This window comes from Hyperolius riggenbachi, chromosome 7 (genome assembly GCF_040937935.1).
Source record: "Hyperolius riggenbachi isolate aHypRig1 chromosome 7, aHypRig1.pri, whole genome shotgun sequence".
NCBI classification, from domain to species: Eukaryota; Metazoa; Chordata; class Amphibia; order Anura; family Hyperoliidae; genus Hyperolius; species Hyperolius riggenbachi.
In genome coordinates, this window is record NC_090652.1 from 318,089,692 (window position 1) to 318,115,713 (window position 26,022).

A 26,022-nucleotide genomic window follows, 5' to 3' on the forward strand; every position below is an offset into this window, starting at 1 on the left:
AAACGTTAGCGATTTGCAGTGGGTTCCAGGCCTTCCACTAATTAATCCACTCATTTACACAACCCACCAGAAGCCGCCCTCTCCTGCGACAACGATCGTCCCTCCTCCCCTTCCTGCTAAACACTACTCGCTGCTAAGCTATAGCTGAACAGCGTGCCTGTACCGTGCTCATTCCCATAACTGCCAGCCCAACGATTCATACATGGTGTTATGTGCACCAGTTAGCAAGCGTGTGTACAAACTTCATAAACAATATAGTGTTTATTGGTGCAATCAGGTGTGCTTAAAAGGCAGTAGAAGCAAAGGGAATATGGAGGCTGCCATATATATTTCCTTTTAAGCAGTACCAGTTGCCTGGCTGTCCTGCTGATCCTCTGCCTCTAATACTTTCAGCCATAGCCCCTGAACAAGCATGCAGCAGATCAGGTGTTTCTGATTGAAGTCTGACAAGATTAGCTGCATGCTTGTTTCTGGTGTGTTATTCAGACACTACTGCAGCCAGATAGACCAGCAGGGCTGCCAGGCAACCGGTATTGTTTAAAAGGAAATAAATATGGCAGCCTCCATATTCCTTTAACTTCAGGTTTTTTTTTTTTAAATGTCTAGAAGTTCCATTACTGTTATCCAGGACGCTAATTGCAGATTTTTACAGAATAGTGGTCTCAAGTAAAGGTGTCCCGTAACGGTACAATATTTTCCTCAAACGCGATCATTCGATCAGATCTGGAGAATTAATAGTATTTAAAAAGGTAATGATCGATCATGCTCAAAAACTGGTCGATTAGGGCATTTTCTCTCTTCAGATATGATCTTAAATTCCAACATTCCGATCAACAAACTTCTGCATTCCAATCGACCATAGAATCGTTTCACGGAAATCTTCTCCACATACTGTGCGTTTTTCAGTACAATTCTATCATAAAAATAATCATATGATCGCATCTAAGGAAAATATTATGTTATTACGGGCACCAGAAATACAAAAATATAAATGGTACATAATAGACTGTGCTAAACAGTAAATTCCTGAGCTTATTATAGGTAGAGCAGTCCTCTCCTGCTGCAGATTACCCCATGGGTACAGAATTCCCCCCCCCCCCCTCCTGGCAATGAGGGGGTCCAGGAGGCTAGCCGGCCTGCACAGCCACACTGGCGATAGGATTCCCTGCATGAAGCTCAGAGGCTCCTCTCCTCAATCAGCTCAGCAGACAATAGAGGCCGTGTTATCCCAAACGCCATGACCTCCGCAACCCGACAGAGGAGAGATCCCACTCATTAACCCCTTCACTACCACGCCTCTCCCAAACACCATGACCTCCGCAACCCGACAGAGGAGAGAGATCCCCGCCCATTAACCCCTTCACTGCCACGCCTCTCCCAAACACCATGACCTCCGCAACCCGACAGAGGAGAGATCCCCGCCCATTAACCCCTTCACTGCCACGCCTCTCCCAAAAACCATGACCTCCGCAACCCGACAGAGAAGAGATCCCCGCCCATTAACCCCTTCACTGCCACGCCTCTCCCAAACACCATGACCTCCGCAACCCGACAGAGGAGAGATCCCCGCCCATTAACCCCTTCACTGCCACGCCTCTCCCAAACACCATGACCTCCGCAACCCGACAGAGGAGAGATCCCCGCCCATTAACCCCTTCACTGCCACGCCTCTCCCAAACACCATGACCTCCGCAACCCGACAGAGGAGAGATCCCCGCCCATTAACCCCTTCACTGCCACGCCTCTCCCAAACACCATGACCTCCGCAACCCGACAGAGGAGAGATCCCCGCCCATTAACCCCTTCACTGCCACGCCTCTCCCAAACACCATGACCTCCGCAACCCGACAGAGGAGAGAGATCCCCGCCCATTAACCCCTTCACTGCCACGCCTCTCCCAAACACCATGACCTCCGCAACCCGACAGAGGAGAGATCCCCGCCCATTAACCCCTTCACTGCCACGCCTCTCCCAAAAACCATGACCTCCGCAACCCGACAGAGAAGAGATCCCCGCCCATTAACCCCTTCACTGCCACGCCTCTCCCAAACACCATGACCTCCGCAACCCGACAGAGGAGAGATCCCCGCCCATTAACCCCTTCACTGCCACGCCTCTCCCAAACACCATGACCTCCGCAACCCGACAGAGGAGAGATCCCCGCCCATTAACCCCTTCACTGCCACGCCTCTCCCAAACACCATGACCTCCGCAACCCGACAGAGGAGAGATCCCCGCCCATTAACCCCTTCACTGCCACGCCTCTCCCAAACACCATGACCTCCGCAACCCGACAGAGGAGAGAGATCCCCGCCCATTAACCCCTTCACTGCCACGCCTCTCCCAAACACCATGACCTCCGCAACCCGACAGAGGAGAGATCCCCGCCCATTAACCCCTTCACTGCCACGCCTCTCCCAAACACCATGACCTCCGCAACCCGACAGAGGAGAGATCCCCGCCCATTAACCCCTTCACTGCCACGCCTCTCCCAAACACCATGACCTCCGCAACCCGACAGAGGAGAGATCCCCGCCCATTAACCCCTTCACTGCCACGCCTCTCCCAAAAACCATGACCTCCGCAACCCGACAGAGAAGAGATCCCCGCCCATTAACCCCTTCACTGCCACGCCTCTCCCAAACACCATGACCTCCGCAACCCGACAGAGGAGAGATCCCCGCCCATTAACCCCTTCACTGCCACGCCTCTCCCAAACACCATGACCTCCGCAACCCGACAGAGGAGAGAGATCCCCGCCCATTAACCCCTTCACTGCCACGCCTCTCCCAAACACCATGACCTCCGCAACCCGACAGAGAAGAGATCCCCGCCCATTAACCCCTTCACTGCCACGCCTCTCCCAAACACCATGACCTCCGCAACCCGACAGAGAAGAGATCCCCACCCATTAACCCCTTCACTGCCAGACCTCTCCCAAACACCATGACCTCCGCAACCCGACAGAGGAGAGAGATCCCCGCCCATTAACCCCTTCACTGCCAGACCTCTCCCAAACACCATGACCTCCGCAACCCGACAGAGGAGAGAGATCCCCATCCATTAACCCCTTCACTACCAGACCTCTCCCAAACACCATGACCTCCGCAACCCGACAGAGGAGAGAGATCCCCGCCCATTAACCCCTTCACTGCCACGCCTCTCCCAAACACCATGACCTCCGCAACCCGACAGAGGAGAGATCCCCGCCCATTAACCCCTTCACTGCCACGCCTCTCCCAAAAACCATGACCTCCGCAACCCGACAGAGAAGAGATCCCCGCCCATTAACCCCTTCACTGCCACGCCTCTCCCAAACACCATGACCTCCGCAACCCGACAGAGGAGAGATCCCCGCCCATTAACCCCTTCACTGCCACGCCTCTCCCAAACACCATGACCTCCGCAACCCGACAGAGGAGAGATCCCCGCCCATTAACCCCTTCACTGCCACGCCTCTCCCAAACACCATGACCTCCGCAACCCGACAGAGGAGAGAGATCCCCGCCCATTAACCCCTTCACTGCCACGCCTCTCCCAAACACCATGACCCCCGCAACCAGACAGAGGAGAGATCCCCGCCCATTAACCCCTTCACTGCCACGCCTCTCCCAAACACCATGACCTCCGCAACCCGACAGAGGAGAGATCCCCGCCCATTAACCCCTTCACTGCCACGCCTCTCCCAAACACCATGACCTCCGCAACCCGACAGAGGAGAGATCCCCGCCCATTAACCCCTTCACTGCCACGCCTCTCCCAAACACCATGACCTCCGCAACCCGACAGAGGAGAGATCCCCGCCCATTAACCCCTTCACTGCCACGCCTCTCCCAAACACCATGACCCCCGCAACCCAACAGGAGAGAGGTCCCGCCCATTAACCCCTTCACTGCCACGCCTCTCCCAAACACCATGACCCCCGCAACCAGACAGAGGAGAGATCCCCGCCCATTAACCCCTTCACTGCCACGCCTCTCCCAAACACCATGACTTCCGCAACCCGACAGAGGAGAGATCCCCGCCCATTAACCCCTTCACTGCCACGCCTCTCCCAAACACCATGACCTCCGCAACCCGACAGAGGAGAGATCCCCGCCCATTAACCCCTTCACTGCCACGCCTCTCCCAAACACCATGACCTCCGCAACCCGACAGAGGAGAGAGATCCCCGCCCATTAACCCCTTCACTGCCACGCCTCTCCCAAACACCATGACCCCCGCAACCAGACAGAGGAGAGATCCCCGCCCATTAACCCCTTCACTGCCACGCCTCTCCCAAACACCATGACTTCCGCAACCCGACAGAGGAGAGATCCCCGCCCATTAACCCCTTCACTGCCACGCCTCTCCCAAACACCATGACCTCCGCAACCCAACAGGAGAGAGGTCCCGCCCATTAACCCCTTCACTGCCACGCCTCTCCCAAACACCATGACCTCCGCAACCCGACAGAGGAGAGAGATCTCCGCCCATTAACCCCTTCACTGCCACGCCTCTCCCAAACACCATGACCTCCGCACCCCGACAGAGGAGAGAGATCTCCGCCCATTAACCCCTTCACTGCCACGCCTCTCCCAAACACCATGACCTCCGCAACCCAACAGGAGAGAGGTCCCGCCCATTAACCCCTTCACTGCCACGCCTCTCCCAAACACCATGACCTCCGCAACCCGACAGAGGAGAGAGATCCCCGCCCATTAACCCCTTCACTACCACACCTCTCCTAAACACCATGACCTCCGCAACCCGACAGAGGAGAGAGATCCCCGCCCATTAACCCCTTCACTACCAGACCTCTCCCAAACACCATGACCCCCGCAAACCGACAGAGGAGAGATCCCCGCCCATTAACCCCTTCACTGCCACACCTCTCCCAAACACCATGACCTCCGCAACCACACAGAGGAGAGATCCCCGCCCATTAACCCCTTCACTGCCAGACCTCTCCCAAACACCATGACCTCCGCAACCCGACAGAGGAGAGAGATCCCCGCCCATTAACCCCTTCACTGCCAGACCTCTCCCAAACACCATGACCTCCGCAACCCGACAGAGGAGAGAGATCCCCGCCCATTAACCCCTTCACTGCCACGCCTCTCCCAAACACCATGACCTCCGCAACCCCTCCGCAACCCGACAGAGGAGAGAGATCCCCGCCCATTAACCCCTTCACTACTAGACCTCTCCTAAACACCATGACCTCCGCAACCCGACAGAGGAGAGATCCCCGCCCATTAACCCCTTCACTGCCACGCCTCTCCCAAACACCATGACCCCCGCAACCCAACAGGAGAGATCCCCGCCCATTAACCCCTTCACTGCCACGCCTCTCCCAAACACCATGACCTCCGCAACCACACAGAGGAGAGATCCCCGCCCATTAACCCCTTCACTGCCAGACCTCTCCCAAACACCATGACCTCCGCAACCCGACAGAGGAGAGAGATCCCCGCCCATTAACCCCTTCACTACCAGACCTCTCCCAAACACCATGACCTCCGCAACCCGACAGAGGAGAGATCCCCGCCCATTAACCCCTTCACTGCCACGCCCCTCCCAAACACCATGACCTCCGCAACCCGACAGATCCCCACCCATTAACCCCTTCACTGCCAGACCTCTCCCAAACACCATGACCTCCGCAACCCGACAGAGGAGAGAGATCCCCGCCCATTAACCCCTTCACTGCCAGACCTCTCCCAAACACCATGACCTCCGCAACCCGACAGAGGAGAGAGATCCCCATCCATTAACCCCTTCACTACCAGACCTCTCCCAAACACCATGACCTCCGCAACCCGACAGAGGAGAGAGATCCCCGCCCATTAACCCCTTCACTGCCAGACCTCTCCCAAACACCATGACCTCCGCAACCCGACAGAGGAGAGAGATCCCCGCCCAATAACCCCTTCACTACCAGACCTCTCCCAAACACCATGACCTCCGCAACCCGACAGAGGAGAGAGATCCCCGCCCATTAACCCCTTCACTGCCACGCCTCTCCCAAACACCATGACCTCCGCAACCCGACAGAGGAGAGATCCCCACCCATTAACCCCTTCACTGCCAAACACCATGACCTCCGCAACCCGACAGAGGAGAGATCCCCACCCATTAACCCCTTCACTGCCACACCTCTCCCAAACACCATGACCTCCGCAACCCGACAGAGGAGAGATCCCCGCCCATTAACCCCTTCACTGCCACGCCTCTCCCAAACACCATGACCCCCGCAACCCAACAGGAGAGATCCCCACCCATTAACCCCTTCACTGCCACGCCTCTCCCAAACACCATGACCTCCGCAACCCGACAGAGGAGAGATCCCCACCCATTAACCCCTTCACTGCCACACCTCTCCCAAACACCATGACCTCCGCAACCCGACAGAGGAGAGATCCCTGCCCATTAACCCCTCCACCACCATGCCTCATATAGCAACACACTCACTGCTGGACCATATGGAGGACTGGATCTGCTACATTGGCAACACTGGCAACTGCCCGGGGCAACACACCAACCCATTAAGGAAACAGTAATTTCTTCTTCTACATTCTCACCTTGTCCCAAGAAAAAAACGTTATCAAACAAGATTGCATAGTGAGAATACAGATGCCTGGCTGAAGATTAGTCAAGGTCTTGTGCAGAAATCATTAGCTAATTAGGATTATTAGATTCTCTTGTGCACTAATTCCATTTAAAACTGAAAGGAGGGGATTTATGCATCACTTGCACAACTATGACAAGCTACTGATCCCATGAGTGACACTAGAAAGAGGGACACTGGTCAGATAAAGAGCGGGATCCTGACATCTGGAACAAGCAAACAGCCAGCAGTCCCACCTGGAACAAGCACGCAGCCAGCAGAGTCCCACCTGGAACAAGCATGCAGCCAGCGGAGTCACACCTGGAACAAGCACGCAGCCAGCAGAGTCACACCTGGAACAAGCACGCAGCCAGCAGAGTCCCACCTGGAACAAGCATGCAGCCAGCGGAGTCACACCTGGAACAAGCACGCAGCCAGCAGAGTCACACCTGGAACAAGCACGCAGCCAGCAGAGTCCCACCTGGAACAAGCACGCAGCCAGCAGAGTCCCACCTGGAACAAGCAGGCAGCCAGCGGAGTCACACCTGGAACAAGCACGCAGCCAGCAGAGTCACACCTGGAACAAGCACGCAGCCAGCAGAGTCACACCTGGAACAAGCATGCAGCCAGCAGAGTCACACCTGGAACAAGCACGCAGCCAGCAGAGTCACACCCGGAGCAAGCACGCAGCCAGCGGAGTCACATCTGGAACAAGCACGCAGCCAGCAGAGGTCACATCTGGAGCAAGCATGCAGCCAGCAGAGTCACACCTGGAACAAGCACGCAGCCAGCGGAGTCACACCTGGAACAAGCATGCAGCCAGCGGAGTCACACCTGGAACAAGCACGCAGCCAGCAGAGTCACACCTGGAGCAAGCACGCAGCCAGCAGAGTCACACCTGGAGCAAGCACGCAGCCAGCAGAGATCACACCTGGAACAAGCATGCAGCCAGCAGAGTCACACCTGGAACAAGCATGCAGCCAGCAGAGTCACACCTGGAGCAAGCACGTAGCCAGCAGAGTCACACCTGGAACAAGCATGCAGCCAGCAGAGTCACACCTGGAACAAGCATGCAGCCAGCAGTCACACCTGGAACAAGCATGCAGCCAGCAGAGTCACACCTGGAACAAGCATGCAGCCAGCAGAGTCACACCTGGAGCAAGCATGCAGCCAGCAGTCACACCTGGAACAAGCATGCAGCCAGCAGAGTCACGCCTGGAACAAGCATGCAGCCAGCAGAGTCACACCTGGAACAAGCAAACAGCCAGCAGTCACACCTGGAACAAGCATACAGCCAGTGGGGTCACAACTGGAACAAGCATGCAGTCAGTAGAGTCACACCTGGAACAAGCATGCAGCCAGCAGAGTCACACCTGGAACAAGCATGCAGCCAGCAGAGTCACACCTGGAACAAGCATGCAGCCAGCAGAGTCACACCTGGAACAAGCACGCAGCCAGCAGAGGTCACATCTGGAGCAAGCACGCAGCCAGCAGAGTCACACCTGGAACAAGCATGCAGCCAGCAGAGTCACACCTGGAACAAGCATGCAGCCAGCAGAGTCACACCTGGAACAAGCACGCAGCCAGCAGAGTCACACCTGGAACAAGCATGCAGCCAGCAGAGTCACACCTGGAACAAGCAAACAGCCAGCAGAGGTCACATCTGGAGCAAGCATGCAGCCAGCGGGGTCACACCTGGAACAAGCACACAGCCAGCGGAGTCACACCTGGAACAAGCACGCAGCCAGCAGAGTCACACCTGGAGCAAGCACGCAGCCAGCAGAGTCACACCTGGAGCAAGCATGTAGCCAGCAGAGTCACACCTGGAACAAGCATGCAGCCAGCAGAGTCACACCTGGAACAAGCATGCAGCCAGCAGTCACACCTGGAACAAGCATGCAGCCAGCAGAGTCACACCTGGAACAAGCATGCAGCCAGCAGAGTCACACCTGGAACAAGCATGCAGCCAGCAGAGTCACACCTGGAGCAAGCATGCAGCCAGCAGTCACACCTGGAACAAGCATGCAGCCAGCAGAGTCACGCCTGGAACAAGCATGCAGCCAGCAGAGTCACACCTGGAACAAGCAAACAGCCAGCAGTCACACCTGGAACAAGCATACAGCCAGTGGGGTCACAACTGGAACAAGCATGCAGTCAGTAGAGTCACACCTGGAACAAGCATGCAGCCAGCAGAGTCACACCTGGAACAAGCATGCAGCCAGCAGAGTCACACCTGGAACAAGCATGCAGCCAGCAGAGTCACACCTGGAACAAGCATGCAGCCAGCAGAGTCACACCTGGAACAAGCACGCAGCCAGCAGAGTCACACCTGGAACAAGCACGCAGCCAGCAGAGTCACACCTGGAACAAGCACGCAGCCAGCAGAGTCACACCTGGAACAAGCACGCAGCCAGCAGAGATCACACCTGGAGCAAGCACGCAGCCAGCAGAGTCACACCTGGAACAAGCACGCAGCCAGCAGAGTCACACCTGGAACAGGCACGCAGCCAGCAGAGTCACACCTGGAACAAGCAAACAGCCAGCAGTCACACCTGGAACAAGCACGCAGCCAGCAGAGTCACACCTGGAACAAGCACGCAGCCAGCAGAGGTCACATCTGGAGCAAGCACGCAGCAAGCAGAGTCACACCTGGAACAAGCATGCAGCCAGCAGAGTCACACCTGGAACAAGCACGCAGCCAGTGGAGCCACAAGAGGAACAAGCACGCAGCCAGCAGAGTCACACCTGGAACAAGCACGCAGCCAGCAGAGATCACACCTGGAGCAAGCACGCAGCCAGCAGAGTCACACCTGGAGCAAGCACGCAGCCAGCAGAGTCACACCTGGAACAAGCACGCAGCCAGCAGAGTCACACCTGGAACAGGCACGCAGCCAGCAGAGTCACACCTGGAACAAGCAAACAGCCAGCAGTCACACCTGGAACAAGCACGCAGCCAGCAGAGTCACACCTGGAACAAGCACGCAGCCAGCAGAGGTCACATCTGGAGCAAGCACGCAGCAAGCAGAGTCACACCTGGAACAAGCATGCAGCCAGCAGAGTCACACCTGGAACAAGCACGCAGCCAGTGGAGCCACAAGAGGAACAAGCACGCAGCCAGCAGAGTCACAGATGGAGCAAGCATGCAGCCAGCAGAGTCACACCTGGAACAAGCACGCAGCCAGCAGTCACACCTGGAACAAGCACGCAGCCAGCAGAGTCACACCTGGAACAAGCACGCAGCCAGCAGAGTCTCACCTGGAACAAGCACGCAGCCAGCAGAGATCACACCTGGAGCAAGCATGCAGCCAGCAGAGCCACACCTGGAACAAGCATGCAGCCAGCAGAGTCACACCTGGAACAAGCACACAGCCAGCAGAGTCACACCTGGAACAAGCATGCAGCGAGCAGACTCACACCTGGAACAAGCCTGCAGCCAGCGGTGTCACACCTGGAACTAGCCTGCAGCCAGCAGAGTCACACCTGGAACAAGCATGCAGCCAGCGGAGTCACACCTGGAACTAGCCTGCAGCCAGCGGAGTCACACCTGGAACTAGCCTGCAGCCAGCGGAGTCACACCTGGAACTAGCATGCAGCCAGCAGAGTCACACCTGGAACTAGCATGCAGCCAGCAGAGTCACACCTGGAACAAGCATGCAGCCAGCAGAGTCACACCTGGAACAAGCATGCAGCCAGCGGAGTCACACCTGGAACAAGCATGCAGCCAGCGGAGTCACACCTGGAACAAGCACGCAGCCAGCAGTCACACCTGGAACAAGCACGCAGCCAGCAGAGTCACACCAGGAACAAGCATGCAACCAGCGGAGTCACACGTGGAACAAGCATGCAGCCAGCAGTCACACCTGGAACAAGCATGCAGCCAGCTGAGCCACACCTGGAACAAGCACGCAGCCAGCAGAGTCACACCTGGAACAAGCATGCAGCCAGCAGAGTCACACCTGGAACAAGCAAACAGCCAGCAGAGGTCACATCTGGAGCAAGCATGCAGCCAGCGGGGTCACACCTGGAACAAGCACACAGCCAGCGGAGTCACACCTGGAACAAGCACGCAGCCAGCAGAGTCACACCTGGAGCAAGCACGCAGCCAGCAGAGTCACACCTGGAGCAAGCATGTAGCCAGCAGAGTCACACCTGGAACAAGCATGCAGCCAGCAGAGTCACACCTGGAACAAGCATGCAGCCAGCAGTCACACCTGGAACAAGCATGCAGCCAGCAGAGTCACACCTGGAACAAGCATGCAGCCAGCAGAGTCACACCTGGAACAAGCATGCAGCCAGCAGAGTCACACCTGGAGCAAGCATGCAGCCAGCAGTCACACCTGGAACAAGCATGCAGCCAGCAGAGTCACGCCTGGAACAAGCATGCAGCCAGCAGAGTCACACCTGGAACAAGCAAACAGCCAGCAGTCACACCTGGAACAAGCATACAGCCAGTGGGGTCACAACTGGAACAAGCATGCAGTCAGTAGAGTCACACCTGGAACAAGCATGCAGCCAGCAGAGTCACACCTGGAACAAGCATGCAGCCAGCAGAGTCACACCTGGAACAAGCATGCAGCCAGCAGAGTCACACCTGGAACAAGCATGCAGCCAGCAGAGTCACACCTGGAACAAGCACGCAGCCAGCAGAGTCACACCTGGAACAAGCACGCAGCCAGCAGAGTCACACCTGGAACAAGCACGCAGCCAGCAGAGTCACACCTGGAACAAGCACGCAGCCAGCAGAGATCACACCTGGAGCAAGCACGCAGCCAGCAGAGTCACACCTGGAACAAGCACGCAGCCAGCAGAGTCACACCTGGAACAGGCACGCAGCCAGCAGAGTCACACCTGGAACAAGCAAACAGCCAGCAGTCACACCTGGAACAAGCACGCAGCCAGCAGAGTCACACCTGGAACAAGCACGCAGCCAGCAGAGGTCACATCTGGAACAAGCACGCAGCCAGTGGAGCCACAAGAGCAACAAGCACGCAGCCAGCAGAGTCACACCTGGAACAAGCACGCAGCCAGCAGAGATCACACCTGGAGCAAGCACGCAGCCAGCAGAGTCACACCTGGAGCAAGCACGCAGCCAGCAGAGTCACACCTGGAACAAGCACGCAGCCAGCAGAGTCACACCTGGAACAGGCACGCAGCCAGCAGAGTCACACCTGGAACAAGCAAACAGCCAGCAGTCACACCTGGAACAAGCACGCAGCCAGCAGAGTCACACCTGGAACAAGCACGCAGCCAGCAGAGGTCACATCTGGAGCAAGCACGCAGCAAGCAGAGTCACACCTGGAACAAGCATGCAGCCAGCAGAGTCACACCTGGAACAAGCACGCAGCCAGTGGAGCCACAAGAGGAACAAGCACGCAGCCAGCAGAGTCACACCTGGAGCAAGCATGCAGCCAGCAGAGTCACACCTGGAACAAGCACGCAGCCAGCAGTCACACCTGGAACAAGCACGCAGCCAGCAGAGTCACACCTGGAACAAGCACGCAGCCAGCAGAGTCTCACCTGGAACAAGCACGCAGCCAGCAGAGATCACACCTGGAGCAAGCATGCAGCCAGCAGAGCCACACCTGGAACAAGCATGCAGCCAGCAGAGTCACACCTGGAACAAGCACACAGCCAGCAGAGTCACACCTGGAACAAGCATGCAGCGAGCAGACTCACACCTGGAACAAGCCTGCAGCCAGCGGTGTCACACCTGGAACTAGCCTGCAGCCAGCAGAGTCACACCTGGAACAAGCATGCAGCCAGCGGAGTCACACCTGGAACTAGCCTGTAGCCAGCGGAGTCACACCTGGAACTAGCCTGCAGCCAGCGGAGTCACACCTGGAACTAGCATGCAGCCAGCAGAGTCACACCTGGAACTAGCATGCAGCCAGCAGTCACACCTGGAACAAGCATGCAGCCAGCAGAGTCACACCTGGAACAAGCATGCAGCCAGCGGAGTCACACCTGGAACAAGCATGCAGCCAGCGGAGTCACACCTGGAACAAGCACGCAGCCAGCAGTCACACCTGGAACAAGCACGCAGCCAGCAGAGTCACACCAGGAACAAGCATGCAACCAGCGGAGTCACACGTGGAACAAGCATGCAGCCAGCAGTCACACCTGGAACAAGCATGCAGCCAGCTGAGCCACACCTGGAACAAGCATGCAGCCAGTGGAGTCACACCTGAAACAAGCATGCAGCCAGTGGAGTCACACCTGAAACAAGCATGCAGCCAGCAGAGTTACACCTGGAACAAGCATGCAGCCAGCAGAGTTACACCTGGAACAAGCATGCAGCCAGCAGAGTTACACCTGGAACAAGCATGCAGCCAGCAGAGTTACACCTGGAACAAGCATGCAGCCAGTGGAGTCACACCTGAAACAAGCACGCAGCCAGCAGAGTTACACCTGGAACAAGCATGCAGCCAGCAGAGCCACACCTGGAACAAGCATGCAGCCAGCAGAGCCACACCTGGAACAAGCACGCAGCCAGCAGAGTCACACCTGGAACAAGCACGCAGCCAGCAGAGTCACACCTGGAGCAAGCATGCAGCCAGCAGAGTTACACCTGGAACAAGCATGCAGCCAGCAGAGCCACACCTGGAACAAGCATGCAGCCAGCAGAGTCACACCTGAAACAAGCATGCAGCCAGTGGAGTCACACCTGAAACAAGCATGCAGCCAGCAGAGTTACACCTGGAACAAGCATGCAGCCAGCAGAGTTACACCTGGAACAAGCATGCAGCCAGCAGAGTTACACCTGGAACAAGCATGCAGCCAGCAGAGTTACACCTGGAACAAGCATGCAACCAGAAAAATCCCTTTGGGTAGCTGTGCACCTATCCAGACAGGTTTAACGCTTTAAGAACCTAGGGCCGAGGTCTGAACACTGGCCACACCTACTTACTTTTAGCTACACAATGCTTTATGTAGACACATTTCCTTTTGTAATGCAGAGTTGCTAGTTTGCTCCGCCCACCAGCTGAATCCAGGGAGGAGAGGAAGTGAGCTGTGTTGCAGTAGGAAGCATATTTGGTCCATGAATCAGGCCTTATGCCCGGCTGATGTTGAACTCTGTTGCTTTGTTCAGTGTGGGCTGAGTATAGCTGATGGTTGGTGGAGCGGACACAGCGGCGTTGCTGGGTGACAGGGGCATGGCTGATGGTCGGGCGGACACAGCTGCGTTGCTAGGTGACAGGGGCATGGCTGATGGTTGGTCAGGCGGACACAGCGGCGTTGCTGGGTGACAGGGGCATGGCTGATGGTCGGGCGGACACAGCTGCGTTGCTAGGCGACGGGCAGCGTGAGGCGCAGGTTTAGGGACGATGTTTGCATTACTTATCTCCTTTCCACTCCATCCAGGCTCCACACAAAAATATCAGAAGGGAAATATTTTCCTGACGGCCGGCCGCAGTGTTTTGTTATCTCCTCGGCCGAACTTCCTATCCCTGTGATGTCACTGTGACATCATCACTGTCTGGTGCAAACAACAAGAAAAACAACCAATGAATATCCTTTATTTCCTGAGCGTCTGGAGGGGAAGCCAGGTGAGATACGGCGACAAATGCGGACGCTTCGCCTAGAAAGAAAAACACGGAAAATATTTCCGAGCGGCGAGTGTGCGTGTCCACTACAAAAACATCTCTGCAATAAAGAGAAGGGATGGAGGGGTACGGGGGACAACAGCGGAGAGCCGGGGGTACGGGGGACAACAGCAGAGACCGGCGGGTACAGGGGACGACGGCAGAGAGCCGGGTGTACTGGGGACAACAGCAGAGACCGGGGGGTACGGGGGACAACGGCAGAGAGCCGGGTGTACGGGGGACAACAGCAGAGAGCTGGGGGTACGGGGGACAGCGGCAGAGGGCCGGGGGAATGGGGGACAACAGCAGAGACCCGGGGGTATGGGGGACAACGGCAGAGAGCCGGGGGTGCATGGGTTTCCTCCGGGTACTCCAGATTCCATTCACATGCCAAAACATACAGATAAGTTAATTGGTTTCCCCCTTAATTGGCCCCAGACTACGATACACACACTACATGATACATACATAGACATAGGACTATGATAGGATCAGATTGTGAGCCCCTCTGAGGGACAGTTAGTGACAAGACAATATACTCTGTAGAGCGCTACCGAAGATGTTGGTGCTACAAAAATACTAAATAATAATAATCAGTGCCACAGAAAATGTTGGTGCTTTATAAATCAATAATAATAATAATAATAAAAATAATTACTTTATCTTCTCAAAAGCTTGTTTAGCTAAAAGTAATCATTTTCCAAAAATGTGTATTTGGGAAAAAAAAAAATTAAGTCTTTTCGCTAAAATATGTGAAATGGTGGATTTCCCAGAGAGGAGAGCTGTGACATCCCCACCTGTGTGTGACAAACGATGCTGGTTCACTGAAGGCCGACACACACCATGCAATTATACTTCAGATCTGAAGATCGGATCAGGCAAAAAAAAAAAAAAAAAAACTATACAGCCTACCGATTGCCTGCGACGGATCTGAAGCCCTTTAATTGATCCATTTCTCGATTGGAAGCAGATTTGGACATGCTGGAAATGATCTATGGAAATACCAACGATCATTCCATGTGTGCGTTCTTTTAATCTATTTTAGATCAATATCCATTTGGAAAAATTACTCTCATCGGAATTTAAAGAAAAAAAAAAACACGTACATGTTATATGCCAGCTATTGTCTATATTTGATCAATGTCAGATCTGAATATCAATCTTTTTATTGATCTGAAATACAATCTGAAGTAAAATTGGATGGTGTGTACTTGCCTTAAAGAGAACCTGTACTGAGTAAAATTATTTAAAATAAACATGAGGTAACTTCAAATGAAGATTTAATAGTTACCTTGCCATCAGTTCCTCTCAGAAGCTCACCATTTTCTTCTGACAATAATCCCTTCCAGTTCTGACAACATTTTGTCAGAACTGAAATATATCAGTTGCTGTCAGTTATATATCAGTTGCTGTCAGTTATAGCTGAGTGGACAACTAATGTGCCCGGTAATGTCCATGTTTCCCTATGGCTCAAGTGGGCGATGTTACAGTGTAACTGTGTGCCGACCAGAAAGCTGTTATGGGGTAATGGCCATTTTCAAAATGGAGGACGGAGAATTCCCTTGATCACAGTGAACAAACAGGACGTGGGACAGGAGAAAGACACTGAGGAGTAGACTACATGGAAGGTAAGTATGACTTGTGTATATTTATTTTGACTTTTAATTTTCAGTTCAGGTTTTCTTTAACTGGTTCGGGCCCGCCGCATGTTAAACCTACGCCGTACTTGGGGCTGCCTAAGCCTGGTGTGAGTTCCGTACATCGGTCAGGAGACTTTTTCATTGCCTCCCTGGAGCAAATGATCACTATGAGCTAATCACAATGATTAGGAATTAATGATATGAAAAAAGGCTCTTGTCCTTAAAGGAAAACTTAAGTCAAAAAAAAAAAATGACATTTACTCACCTGGGGCATCCCTCAGCACCCCGAAGCTGGATGGTGCCCTCGCAGCCCCGCTCCGATCGTCCTGTCCCCGCCGGCGGCTACTTCCGGTTCGGCGACAGCCGCCGACAGGCTGGGAACGCGGCTGATTTTCCGCGTTCCCAGCCGCTGCTATCACCCTCTATGCTGCTATAGCGTCTATATATACGCTATAGCAGCATAGAGGGTGATAGCAGCGGCTGGGAACGCGGAAAATCAGCCGCGTTCCCAGCCTGTCGGCGGCTGTCGCCGAACCGGAAGTAGCCGCCGGCGGGGACAGGACGATCGGAGCGGGGCTGCGAGGGCACCATCCAGCTTCGGGGTGCTGAGGGATGCCCCAGGTGAGTAAATGTCATTTTTTTTATTTGACTTAAGTTTTCCTTTAAGGAGGAATTGTCACGAAAATCTTAGCATTTAAAACACATACAAATAAGAAGTGCATTTCTCTTAGAGTAAAATGAGCCATAAATTACTTTTCTCCTATGTTCCTGTCACTTACAATAAGATGTACAAATCCATTACCGACAGATTTTGGACTAGCCCATCTTCTCATAGGGGGATTCTCAGGGTTTTCTTTATTTTTAAAAGCACTTAGTGAATGGCAGTTGCTCCATCCAACTGCCAAAATAGTGTGCAGCGAGCAGGGAAGCTGGCCAGCATCTTTGTATTAATCATTTTCAGGGAATGTCTTTATAAAGAATAAAGGCCATGCTGAGAATCCCCTATGGAGAGATGGACTAGCCCAAATTCTGTCGGTAATGTCAGATTTCTACTACCTACTGTAAGTGACAGCAACATAGGAGAAAAGTAACTTATGGCTCATTTTACTCTGGAAGAAACATACTTCTTATTTGTATGTGGTTTAAATTTCAAGATTTTTGCAACAGTTCCTCTTTAAAGAGGATCTGTAACATTAAATTCCTCTGGGGGGGTACTCACCTCAGGTGGGAGAAGCCTCCGGATCCTATCGAGGCTTCCCCCGTCCTCCTGTGTCCCATGGTGGTCTCGCTGTGCTCCTCCGAACAGCGGGGATGTAAATATTTACCTTCCCAGCTCTAGCGCAGGCGCAGTATCGGCTCTCCGCTCGGAGATGGGCGGAAATAGCCGATCGCTGTCGGGCCGCTCTACTGCACAGGCACAAGTCTCCTGCGCCTGCACAGTAGAGCGGACCCAACGGAGATCGTCTATGTCCGCCTATTCTCTGTGCTGAGAGCCAATACTGCGCCTGCTCTGGAGCCGGAAAGGTAAATATTGCACAGCCTGACAAATTGTCGGCTGTGAATTCCTAGGGGCAGAAAGAGAGAACCATAGGACACAGGAGGATGGGAGAAGCCTGGATAGAATCCAGGGGATCTTTTTTTTATACTACAGAGTCTCTTTAAAGGACAGCTGAAGAGAGAGATATGGAGGCTGCGATATTTGTTTCCTGTTAAACAATACTAATTCCCTGGCAGCCCTACTGATCTCTTTGGCTGCAGTAGTGACTGAATCACACACCTGAAACAAGCATGCAGCTAATCCAGTCACACTTCAGTGAGAGCACCGGATCTGCATGCCAGAAAAGACACCACTGAAGCCAGCGGAGCAGCAGAGTGTGACCCCAGCCTGGAATCTCTGGTAGATAGAGGAGAGAGCGCTGATGGACGAGGAGAGAAACGCACCCTCCTGTAACATCTGCGCTGACAGATCTCCGCCACGCACTGCTGGGAGAGACAGATCCATCACACAACGCTGAGGAATCATCCATCCACAGGCACCGGCCTAGTGTTCCACGCTCCCTGTGGGGCCGGATAGGAGGATGCGCACGTCCGCAGGAAGTCAGGAGAGATAACAGCCAGCACCTGGGGGTCACTTCCTGGTCATCAGACAGACCAGAGAGATCAGCTTCCTGCAGAGAATATGTCACTGCACAGAGATTGGCGATTTATATACAGCACAGGAAACCTGCTGTGATGGGACTACATGCCCCAGCATGCCAAGCTCATTCATCAAAGATATCTGGGGATTTTTATTTACAATGCATCAGATCCCTGTGTCCTGCCTGAACCCAGCTTGTGTTGGGTACCTGTGTCTGCACTGCAGCTAGTTTACTATCAGTACAGACAAAGGGTAACAGCTTATACTGTACATACTGGAGGTAGCAGAGGTCAGCACACGCTGCAGCTAGTTTACTATCAGTACAGGCACAGAGTAACAGCTTATACTGTACATACTGGAGGTAGCAAAGATCAGCACACACTGCAGCTACTTTAATATCAGTACAGGCACAGAGTAACAGCTTATACTGCACATACAGGAGGTAGCAGAGATATCATAAGCACACACTGCAGCTACTTTACTATCAGTACAGGCACAGAGTAACAGCTTATACTGTACATACTGGGAGTAGCAGAGATCAGCCCACACTGCAGCTAGTTTACTATCAGTACAGACACAGGGTAACAGCTTATACTGTACATACTGGAGGTAGCAGAGATCAGCACACGCTGCAGCTAGTTTACTGTCAGTACAGACACAGGGTAACAGCTTATACTGTACATACTGGAGGTAGCAGAGATCAGCACACGCTGCAGCTAGTTTACTATCAGTACAGGCACAGAGAGTAACAGCTTATACTGTACATACTGGAGGTAGCAGAGATTAGCACACAATGCAGCTACTTTACTATCAGTACAGGCACAGAGTAACAGCTTATACTGTACATACTGGAGGTAGCAAAGATCAGCACACGCTGCAGCTACTTTAATATCAGTACAGGCACAGAGTAACAGCTTATACTGCACATACAGGAGGTAGCAGAGATATCATAAGCACACACTGCAGCTACTTTACTATCAGTACAGGCACAGAGTAACAGCTTATACTGTACATACTGGGAGTAGCAGAGATCAGCCCACACTGCAGCTAGTTTACTATCAGTACAGACACAGGGTAACAGCTTATACTGTTCATACTGGAGGTAGCAGAGATCAGCACACGCTGCAGCTAGTTTACTATCAGTACAGGCACAGAGAGTAACAGCTTATACTGTACATACTGGAGGTAGCAGAGATTAGCACACAATGCAGCTAGTTTACTATCAATACAGGCACAGAGTAACTGTACATACTGGAGGCAGCAGAGCTCAGCACACACTGCAGCTAGTTTACTATCAGTACAGGCACAGGGAGCAACAGCTTATACTGTACATATTGGGGGTAGCAGAGATCAGCACACGCTGCAGCTAGTTTACTATCAGTACAGGCACAGAGTAACCCCTTATACTGTACATACTGGAGGCAGCAGAGCTCAGCACACACTGCAGCTAGTTTACTATCAGTACGGGCACAGAGTAACAGCTTATACTGTACATACTGGAGGCAGCAGAGATCAGCACACACTGCAGCTAGTTTACTATCAGTACAGGCACAGAGTAACACCTTATACTGTACATACTGGAGGCAGCAGAGATCAGCACACACTACAGCTAGTTTACTATCAGTACAGGCACAGAGTAACAGCTTATACTGTACATACTGGAGGTGGCAGAGATCAGCACACACTGCAGCTAGTTTACTATCAGTACAGGCACAGAGTAACAGCTTATACTGTACATACTGGAGGTGGCAGAGATCAGCACACACTGCAGCTAGTTTACTATCAGTACGGGCACAGAGTAACAGCTTATACTGTACATACTGGAGGCAGCAGAGATCAGCACACACTGCAGCTAGTTACTATCAGTACAGGCACAGAGTAACAGCTTATACTGTACATACTGGAGGCAGCAGAGATCAGCACACACTGCAGCTAGTTTACTATCAGTACGGGCACAGAGTAACAGCTTATACTGTACATACTGGAGGCAGCAGAGATCAGCACACACTGCAGCTAGTTTACTATAAGTACAGACACAGGGCAACAGCTTATACTGTACATACTGGAGGTAGCAGAGATCAGCACACACTGCAGCTAGTTTACTATCAGTACAGGCACAGAGTAACAGCTTATACTGTACATACTGGAGGTAGCAGAGATCAGCACACACTGCAGCTAGTTTACTATCAGTACAGGCACAGAGTAACAGCTTATACTGTACATACTGGAGGCAGCAGAGATCAGCACACACTGCAGCTAGTTTACTATCAGTACAGGCACAGGGCAACAGCTTATACTGTACATACTGGAGGTAGCAGAGATCAGCACACACTGCAGCTAGTTTACTATCAGTACAGGCACAGAGTAACAGCTTATACTGTACATACTGGAGGCAGCAGAGATCAGCACACACTGCAGCTAGTTTACTATCAGTACAGACACAGGGCAAAAGCTTATACTGTACATACTGGAGGTAGCAGAGATCAGCACACACTGCAGCTAGTTTACTATCAGTACAGGCACAGGGCAACAGCTTATACTGTACATACTGGAGGTAGCAGAGATCAGCACACACTGCAGCTAGTTTACTATCAGTACAGGCACAGAGTAACAGCTTATACTGTACATACTGGAGGCAGCAGAGATCAGCACACACTGCAGCTAGTTTACTATCAGTACAGACACAGGGCAACAGCTTATACTGTACATACTGGAGGCAGCAGAGATCAGCACACACTGCAGCTAGTTACTATCAGTACAGGCACAGAGTAACAGCTTATACTGTACATACTGGAGGCAGCAGAGATCAGCACACACTGCAGCTAGTTTACTATCAGTACAGACACAGGGCAACAGCTTATACTGTACATACTGGAGGTAGCAGAGATCAGCACACACTGCAGCTAGGTTACAATCAGTACAGGCACAGAGTAACAGCTTATACTGTACATACTGTTGATCAGCACTCCGCTCTTATTAGAGAGCTTCAGATACACATACATGAAAGAATCACAGTGAAAACACAGAAATGTCCATTTTACACCATCAAGGCAAGAGAAACACATTACGATCAGTGTATGGGGAGACGGCGCCCCCTGGTGACTGACAGAGATAATGAACACTTCATTGATTCCCATAAACAAAGGTTTCCTCATCTCCTCACAGAAGTGATAGAGCTGCCACTGCACTGAGGGGACAGGAGTGAGTTCCCAGAGAAAGCATTCTGATTGGTCACTCCGAGAATAGAATATACAACACCTGTCACATGACCGGCCAGGAAGGGGTTATCCTGAGTGTGACTGGATGATTTGCTGACGCCCCCCCTCACCATGGATAGGTAATAACCAGTGCTAGGAACCGAGCCAATCAAATACACTTCCAGACAATTTTAATCGGCTTAAATCCCAGCTGCATTCAATTTGCTCGAAATCAGCATACAAGCTGGAATTATAATCCTGGCATTGACGAGTGATTAGAATCCCTCCGCAGCACTGGAAGGGCTTGTGCACACGGCCATTTGTGCACCTCCACGCTGCACGGCGCTTTCCAGATGCAGCACATTGTCTCCTGCCAGGCCTGGAGTCTGCCTCTAAGGTGGCCACACACTGTACAACTCTCTCTTCTCGGTAAAGGGAACCTGACGTTAGATGTATGTGGAGGCTGTCTTTTTTATTTGCCTGACTGTCCTGCTGATCCTCTGCCTCTAATACTTTTGGCCACAGCCCCTGAACAAGCATGCAGCAGATCAGGTGCTCTGACTGAAGTCAGACTGGATTAGCTGCATGCTTGTTTCCGGTGTGTGATTCAGACACTACTGCAGCCAAATAGATCAGCAGGACAGCCAGGCAACTGGTATTGTTTTAAAGGGACACTTAAGCCAGGAATAAAAAAAACCTGCTTTATTCACCTGGGGCTTCTACCAGCCCCCTGCAGCAGTCCTGTCCCCTCGCAGTCACTCACGAAGCCTCCGGTCCCCCGCCGCCAGCTACTTTAATTTTCGCTGACAGGTCTTCACAGGGAGTCGGCGGGCTTTCTGCGCAGGCCTGGCCACGCCTATCCTTCACGTTCCCATCCTCAATAGCGTCCTGCACAGGCGCAGGACCCTATTGCAGACAGAAACGCAAAGAAAAATATGTGTGGACAGGCCTGTCAGCCAAAACGAAACTAACTGGCGGCGGGGGACCGGAGTCTCCGTGAGCGAATGCGAGGGTACAGGACTGCTGCAGGAGGCTGGTAGAAGCCCCAGGAAAGTAAAAATGTTTTTTTTTATTCCTGGCTTAAAGAGACACTGAAGTGAACTTATTTTGCATATGTTACCTTATGATTCGCTTCAGTGCTCTCATAACAAGTAATCCGCTGTGTCCCCGCCGCTAAAAGAGGGCTGCAGAGCCCCCAAATCCTTCTGCAAATATCCACGACCAACTAGGTCATGGATTTTGCTGCGCTGAGGGGCAGAGATTCCAGCTGTAGCTCTGCCCCTCCTGACGTCAATCGACGCATGGATCGCCGCCTTTCCCCGCCCCTCTCTATGAAGGAAGAGTGAGAGGGGCGGGGAGAGGCGGTCCCTTTCACTCTTCCCCGCCCCTCTCTGTGAAGGAAGAGTGAGAGGGGCGGGGAGAGGCGGTCCCTCTCACTCTCCCTGCCCCGTTCTGTGAAGGAAGAGTGAGAGGGGCGGGGAGAGGCGGTCCCTCTCACTCTCCCCGCCCCTCTCTGTGAAGGAAGAGTGAGAGAGGCGGGAAGAGGCGGTGATCCGCCGCGATTGACATCAGGAGGGGCAGAGATGAAGCTGAAAGCTCTGCCCCTTCCTGGAAATGCAGGCGGATTGACCCCCGGGGATTTGGGGGCTCTGCAGCCCTCGTTTAGCAGCGGGGACACGGCGGATTACTTGGGAGCACTGAAGCGAATTATAAGGTAACATGTGCAAAATAAGTTCGCTTCAGTGTCTCTTTAAAGAGACACTGAAGCGAAAAAAAAAATATGATATAATGAATTGGTTGTGTAGTACGGATAATTACTAGAACATTAGTAGCAAAGAAAAGTGTCTCATATTTTTATTTTCGGTTTTATAGTGTTTTTTATAACATTGCATCATTCTCTAATATTTGCAGTTTACACACTACTCAGCATTCTAAATGATTTCACAGAGCAGGCCAGTGAACTACTGACCTGTCCTCTGCAGAAGAAAAGAACAATACAGTGATTTTAGAAGACAGAGCTCTCTGCAACTTTGAAAGTCATGGAGCTCAATGGCTCTTTTGCATAGTTAACAACTGGAGTTTCTTAACTCTTCTTGTACTGGAAATAATATTAGACTTATGTCTCTGCTCCTAATGCTTTTTCTTACCTGTACTACACTTACAAATCATTATATCCTATTTTTCATTTTTCGCGTCAGTGTCTCTTTAAGTGTCCCTTTAACAGGAAATAAATGTGGCAGCCTCCATATCCCTCTCACTTCAAGTTCCCGTTAAATGTTTTAAATTCAACCAGTTTGATGGGTGGTATAGTATAAGATATCAAACAAGAAGTCCATCATACAACATAAAGTGTTTTTCCAGGGATCAAGCAGTTTTTCACCACAGACAATAGATAATTGTTGAAATATTCAAGAAATTCAGCTTGTTATAAAATCTAGTCTTTTTATTGTATCATGTGTGGCTAGCCTCAGATTAAAGGTGGCCACTAAAGGTCCAATTTCTAGCAAAAAATCATTTGAGCGATCACAAATTCTGAACGGATTGGTTGTAAAGAATCTCAGTTGATGGGCGCAATCAATTACAAACGATTATAAAAACCGATTGGATTTTCGTCAAACCAAAATTTGGATTTTCTTGTTGGTTGCGATAGATAGGAAGAAAAGATTGGTTCATGGTATAATGAACGATTTCACTTTTGATCAGAATTATCGAATCACTCAAACGATTTTTCGCTATTAATTGGACTGTTAGTGGCAGGCTTCTCTTTGGGGAGGGGTTGTGGATAGCTCTCCCAGGTGGTGGCAGCATTAGGGGTAGCGATCTATGCTACCCCCCACCCCCGGGTATATGGGGGAGGGCTGTCTAAGTTGCTCCACCCCCGAGGTGCAGTTGTGGCCCTTCTGGGCAGTGAGTATGCTTGGAGTGATGCCTATACTACACTTAACGTGGACTAGCGCCTCCTAGTGGCAGGAGGTGTGATTGGTATTCTGGTGCCATTGCAGCCATTATAAGAGGTGCCCATAGCCAGCAATGTGACAGGATATAACTCTATAGCGCCCCCCGGAGGATGACCCCAGAGTAAGGCGGACCTTCTTACCTTTGCCGGGCGGGAAGAAGCAGTCCATCTCGATGCTGCTGCGGGAGTGAGAGATGCACAGAGCGCTGCTGGGCACCAGGCCTTCCTGCGGGGGACTCCGCTCCGTCGTCCTCACCAAACACCATCCAGGCCGGTCACTGGGCTTCTCCAACAGCTCCACCGTCTGGCCCACCTGAATGCTCAGCTCATTGCTGTGGATGGCCACGAAATCCTGCAGCACTGTGGTCAGTTCACAGCCGCCCGATAACTGCGGGGAAACACAACGCGCCATTAATAATCACCGACCATGGAGGACACTCCTACTATGTGCAGCTCAAGTGTCTGCAGACCACCAGAGACAGGGGGAAACCCTACAGCACACAGGAAGTGAGAGGGATATGGAGGCTGCCATATGTATTTCCTGGTAAACAATACTAGTTGCCTGGCTGTCTTGCTGATCTATTTGGCTGCAGTAGTGTCTGAATCACACACCTGAAACAAGCATGCAGCAAATCCAGTCTGACTTCAGTCAGAGCACCTGATCTGCTGCATGCTTGTTCAGGGGCTACGGCTAAAAGTATTACAGGCAGAGGATCAGCAGGACAGCCAGGTAACTGGTATTGTTTAAAAGGAAATAAATATGTCAGCCTCCATATCTCACAGGATGTACTAAAAAAAAGTAATACAAATTGAAAGTAGCCATACATCTAGCAATTCTGATTCCATCGACAAAGCGATCAACTTTATTAAGGAATCAACTTAAGTATGGTTGATCGGAAGTCAATCGACTAGTGGCCCACACACTACAAGCAATATCCTATGCGATTCATCTTCACATTCGGTCTGACCGATGTTGTGTCTCCATGACCTGAATGCAAAAACACAATTGATACGTGGGATGGAAGGTCTCACTTACCAAGAAAGGTTAGATAAACTGGGTTTATTTAGTCTAGAGAAAAGACGCCTTAGAGGAGATCTAATTAACATGTATAAATACATCAGAGGGCAATATAATAGCTTGGCGGATGAGCTTTTTGTCCCTAGGCCTCCGCAAAGGACTAGAGGACATGATCTGCGCATGGAGGAAAAACGTTTTAGCCATTTATTTAGGAAAGGGTTCTTTACAGTAAGAGTGATTAAGATGTGGAATGCATTGCCACAGGAAGTCGTTATGGCAAACTCTATACCTGCATTTAAAGGGGGCTTAGATGCGTTCCTTGCGTTGAAAGACATCCATGGCTACAATTACTAGGTAATGCCTAATGATGTTGATCCAGGGATTTTATCTGATTGCCATCTGGAGTCGGGAAGGAATTTTTCCCTTTAGGGGCTAATTGGACCATGCCTTGTAAGGGTTTTTTCGCCTTCCTCTGGATCAACAGGGATATGTGAGGGAGCAGGCTGGTGTTGTACTTTGTACTGGTTGAACTCGATGGACGTATGTCTTTTTTCAACCAAAATAACTATGTAACTATGTAACTATGTAAGAGTCAATCGAATGACATGTGGACAGCAGCCGATTCCTGTGTGATCGACCGATATCTCGTATTCTGCTCAATCCACTAAACTGGTCAATGCAACATATCAGCCACTTTTTATACAGGGAGTGCAGAATTATTAGGCAAGTTGTATTTTTGAGGAATACTTTTATTATTGAACAACAACCATGTTCTCAATGAACCCAAAAAACTCAATATCAAAGCTGAATATTTTTGAAAGTAGTTTTTAGTTTGTTGTTAGTTTTAGCTATTTTAGGGGGATATCTGTGTGTGCAGGTGACTATTACTGTGCATAATTATT

The 26,022-nt window shown here is 51.9% G+C and overlaps 1 protein-coding gene across 9 annotated transcripts in view; it reads right to left on the reverse strand.

Moving 5' to 3' along the window:
- The window catches only part of LOC137525248 (kalirin), a 469,346-nt gene that overhangs the window by 90,635 nt on the left and 352,689 nt on the right, over positions 1 to 26,022 (reverse strand). For all 9 annotated transcript variants that reach the window (XM_068246262.1, XM_068246265.1, XM_068246261.1 and 6 more), the window contains one exon: positions 24,244 to 24,490. In XM_068246262.1, the coding sequence (XP_068102363.1) occupies positions 24,244 to 24,490 (247 nt within the window). The remainder of the gene's footprint in view (positions 1 to 24,243; positions 24,491 to 26,022) is intronic.